This window comes from Penaeus monodon, chromosome 11 (assembly GCF_015228065.2).
Source record: "Penaeus monodon isolate SGIC_2016 chromosome 11, NSTDA_Pmon_1, whole genome shotgun sequence".
Taxonomy (NCBI): Eukaryota; Metazoa; Arthropoda; class Malacostraca; order Decapoda; family Penaeidae; genus Penaeus; species Penaeus monodon.
The window spans coordinates 18,322,967-18,327,966 of NC_051396.1; the positions used below are offsets into that span (position 1 = coordinate 18,322,967).

The 5,000-nt window shown below is 33.2% G+C and overlaps 1 protein-coding gene across 4 annotated transcripts in view; it reads right to left on the minus strand.

The window, feature by feature from the left end:
• The window catches only part of LOC119578795 (TBC1 domain family member 22B-like), a 34,428-nt gene that overhangs the window by 5,768 nt on the left and 23,660 nt on the right, over positions 1-5,000 (minus strand). For all 4 annotated transcript variants that reach the window (XM_037926426.1, XM_037926424.1, XM_037926425.1 and 1 more), the window contains one exon: positions 2,047-2,175. In XM_037926426.1, coding sequence (XP_037782354.1) covers positions 2,047-2,175 — 129 coding nt within the window. The remainder of the gene's footprint in view (positions 1-2,046; positions 2,176-5,000) is intronic.

Consider the following 5,000-nt stretch of genomic DNA (forward strand, 5'->3'; position numbering starts at 1 on the left):
TCATACCCTTGATCATTAGAAACACAAGCACTTTGGCTAAATACATGAATCCCAGATATAGATGCTAAAAAATAACTTCTTATATTACTAAAGAAAATCTTTCTCTTCTTAAACTAATAATGTTGCAATGGCAATAATACATGTCATGCCAATTGTATTTTTTTTGTTTGTTTATTAAGTACTTTTCGAGTCACCTATAGTAAAGATGTTTAATCCTTTGGATCTGGATGCTTCTATGCCTGCACGTGACCCAAAATAATAGCATTAACCCAATCCCGACGGGCATGGTATGTACGTACATGCCATGCTCACTGGAGTTTACTTTACTGTTTTTACAAATATATGGCTACACTTGTACTAAGTCACCAATGAGCAAATTACGAGTACTGCCTGTCTTACCAGTTTACCCTTTAACTTGATTTATGAAAATATTTTACATTGTCTTATTTTGCTGTTACTAATGTTTAAACATTATAGCAATTATTATATTTATAATGAAAATAACACCATTGATATTCATACTATTTGTAATTTTTTTTTTCCCTGCCAATTCCCAGGAAAGGTGAAATTAGGTAATGTCACAAGGTCTACTAATTGACTCCTTTGTGGCTAAAGCACTAGCAGAGCCATCTATGAGCAGAAACATTTTACAAAAAAATTTAAAATGAGCAGAGCATTTCCTCCACCGGCACGTAAGTTAAGCTTACTTCAGCAGCCACTCTGCCAGGTGTGTGACTTGTAGGCGTGGTGCACATGAATACTTATGTGCAATGACAAGACTCCACGCTTCCCCTTTTCAATGTTTTCTCTTTTTCTGCATAATTGCTTTTAGTTTTTATGCTATTTATCTCTAAACTTGTCATCTGATTTGCTTTATCCTGATGGTAACAAACTGTTTTCCTTGAACAGACTCCATATCATCTTTCTAGGCAGTCCATAACTCCTGTCCCCATGGCCTTCAGCTTAAATTCTTAGTTATGGAAAGTTACTGTATGATATCCACTTTAGTTGCTAGATGGAGCATGTAGTTATCAAATAATGTACATTAAAGTCCATTTCAATAAGTAGGGTATGTTAACTCTGTGTACAAGACTGAATATGGATAAAAAATTTAAAAAAACTAATATTTGCAAATCTTATTTTTTATAAAATAAAAAACTGTATGCAGTGATGTACAAGGCTGTTGTCCCCACAGCTTCAGTAATTCCATTATTTGTGTCATACTTCAAGAAAGTCATACCGGCAAAGTGCTAAAAGACAATGTGAGTAGTTGACATGAGGCGACAGACCTCATGAACAAGAGTAAAAATTACTTACAGGTTCACATCAGCAGCAAGAGTGCCATGGCAGGCTAAAATTTGCCCTTTTTACAAAACTATAGCTAATTATAGTATTACATATCCCATTCTCCCTCAGGCAAATGGCCCACAGCATAAAATGTAATGCATGTATCACTGTAACATGACGTGAATGACCCATTACCACATCCAAATCAGCAATGACATAAATAACATGTCACCCAGAACCTCAACCAAGTCGGTCATGACGTGATCCCCACGTCACCATAGGCTATTGAGTTAATCACCAAGGAGTCAAGCATTGGTTCTACCTATGTCCATCTGTTTTCCCTTTTCCCTTGATTTCTGGAAAGGTTTTAAAAATTCTTTTTGCTATTAGTATTATTAATAACATCATAATAATTAATGTCATTAATGAAAATAAAAACATATATTAAGAGTAACAGAAAAAAACACATTCCACCAAAATTTTAAAAATCAGATGAGGTCACACAGATCTACTAATTGGCTCCTTGGTGGCTGACTACTTAGGGAGCCATCTATAAGCAAATGACATTCTCTAAGAAAACTAGTCAACAGCACATGTATACAGCAGAATGTGGTTAATGCCACAACTAAATAAGCCCCAATGACTTTAGTAACCATCTGTCAATCACTCTCCTTAATCACTCTTCTGAGATACTACTTTCAACATTTTGCATTTATCTTAATCACTCAAACTAAAAACTCAGCAACAAAAGAACCTTACCTGCCTAAATGTATCTTGGTATATATCCTCATGGCGAGTCTCATAATACTGGTTAACAAAACTCCAATATTCTTCTCGTTTTCGTTTCAAAGTATCTTCTCGCCGTTCTGCATTGGCAGGAAGATAACCCTGGATGTAATGAAAACTTTTAAAATTAACAAAATATAAAATGAAGTTGGTGGTGCATTTGTATTTGTATGAATGCATGTCTATGTGAATGAGCATAAGTGTGGGTGGGAGTCTACGTGATATTATATGATTGTGCATATGATCAGGCCTGAATAAGAGGGAGAGGGAGAGAGAGATCAGATAACTTAGGTTATCTGTACACCTATGTGAGTTTGTGTGCGAGTGTGCAAGTGAGGGAGTGTGTATGAATGTGAGTGAGTGTAATAGTGGCTGTTTATGTGTTAGTACAAATGTGTGTGTGGATGAGTATAAGTGTATGCACATGTGTATATCCAATGTGGTTAACCCAACTACCATGGATTATGTTCTGTCCCCTGTAGTTTTTTGTGAATTCTGTTATACAGATGGTTCCACTGCGCTCAGCTGGCAAGGAGTCTATTAGCAGGCCCAAATAACTGATCCTGATTTCCCCATTCTTTGAAATGGTGGGAATACAATTGATATTAATACTGTTATTATTGTTGTTGATGTTTATGATTATTAAATTTAAATTTTGGTAACATACGAGACAATTAAATAATAAAAAAAACTCTTACCAAAAGTCTAGGAAAAGGATAAACAGGTGAGATAGGTAGGACCAATAACTAACTCCTTGGTGACTAAGCACTTGTAGAGCTACCAATGTGTAAATACAATAAATGAACTTGAATTACAGTGAGTAAGGCATATATTCTTGCCATCTGTGTTGATTGGGTTAAGAATATTGCTCAAATTAGGGTATGGCTATAATATGAATGACAAGATAAGTGGGGAATGAGTGTAACTGTGCATGATTATGATTATATACTTGTTAGAATTAGACATCCTAACTTGTTTTGCCTTCTGAAATTATCTCTTATCTTCTACATCTCTCCCGTTCACAGTTTCTCTTCTATTTATCAAAAGGAAAACAAAAATAAAAAACTAAATATACCAAAGAGCAAACACATAGACATTATATATCTATATATCTATATCTATATCTATATCTATCTATCTACCTATATATATATATATATAATTAATAATATATAGAGAGATACGAGATAGATATAGAGAAGACAGACACATAGACATGCACACATACATACAGAGGTATGGAATGAAGTAGAGAGACACATACAATACATAAAGAGTACATATAGTATAGTATATACACATACAGTATATAGACAGATACATACACACAGTAGAGATACATTTGTAGTAACAGAGATATAGTATGATATAGAAGTATATAGAAGTAGAACAGAATAGAGGAGATAGTATAGATAGAAAGAGTAGAGATAAAGATAGATAGAGAGATCGAACATAGTACAGAGAGACAAGAGACATAGAATAGAGAGACAGAGAGACAGTAGTAGACAGAGAAGAACAAGATGAAGAAGAGAGATTACATACGAAACAGATAGAGATATAATATAGATAAAGAGAACAGATGATATAATGAGCAGAAATACAATGAGGGATGAGAAACACATACATGATAATACAAGACAGACACACATATATAGACATGTGGATATGACATAAGAAGAGATATATAATAGTAAGAGAGAAGAGATATGAGATAGAATGAGACAATATATGTGATATAGAGAGTATATATATATAGGTAGAGAGAATATATATGATAATTATAGAAGATATACATAAGAACAGTATATACATATAACAGATATACAGATATACATAGATAGAGAACAGATATACATATAACATATATAGATATACATATATACACTATAGATATATACATATATACATATATATATATATATATATATAGATATATATATATATAGTATACATATATACATATATATATATATATTTTTTTTTTACAGTAGGTTCATGTTTGAGCCGCCGTGGTCAAAGCATGATACTTAATTGTAGTTTTCATGCTGTGATGCTCTTGGAGTGAGTACATGGTAGGGTCCCCAGTTCCTTTCCACGGAGAGTGCCGGTGTTACCTTTTAGGAAATCATTCTCTCTATTTTATCCGGGCTTGGGACCAGCACTGACTTGGGCTGGCTTGGCCACCCAGTGGCTAGGTAGGCAATCGAGGTGAAGTTCCTTGCCCAAGGGAAACAACGCGCCGGCCGGTGACTCGAACCCTCGAACTCAGATTACCGTCGTGACAGTCTTGAGTCCTACGCTCTAACCATTCAGCCACCGCGTCCCCATATACATATATATATACATATATACATACATATATATATATATATAGTATATAATATATATATTATAGTATAGTAATATATATGATATACATATATATATATTATGATATATATATATATATCTATAATATATGTATATATATGATATATATATATATATATTTTATAGATAGTATAGATAGATATATATAGTATGAGATAGTATATATGAGTGATATTATAATGATATGTATAATATATGTATATGAGTATATATATATAATATAATATATATATGATGTAGATATATATGATGGTAGATAATATCTATAGATGTAGAGAGAGCTATAGATAAGATAGATGATGAGATGATTTTTAGAGAGAATAAGAGAAGATGGAGATAGAGTAAGATATGAATATGTTTGATGGAATAGAGAGATGACATAGTAGAAGGATAGAGATAGTAAGAGTATACATAGAGCGAGAGAGAAGAGAGAGATGAGAATGCGAGAGAGAGATAAAGAGACAAAGGGAGATAGTAGAGTAAGAGAAGTAGAAGAGAAGATAGACATAGAAGAGACAGAGAGAGAGAGAGAGAGTAGAGATAGGAATCTAGAGAAG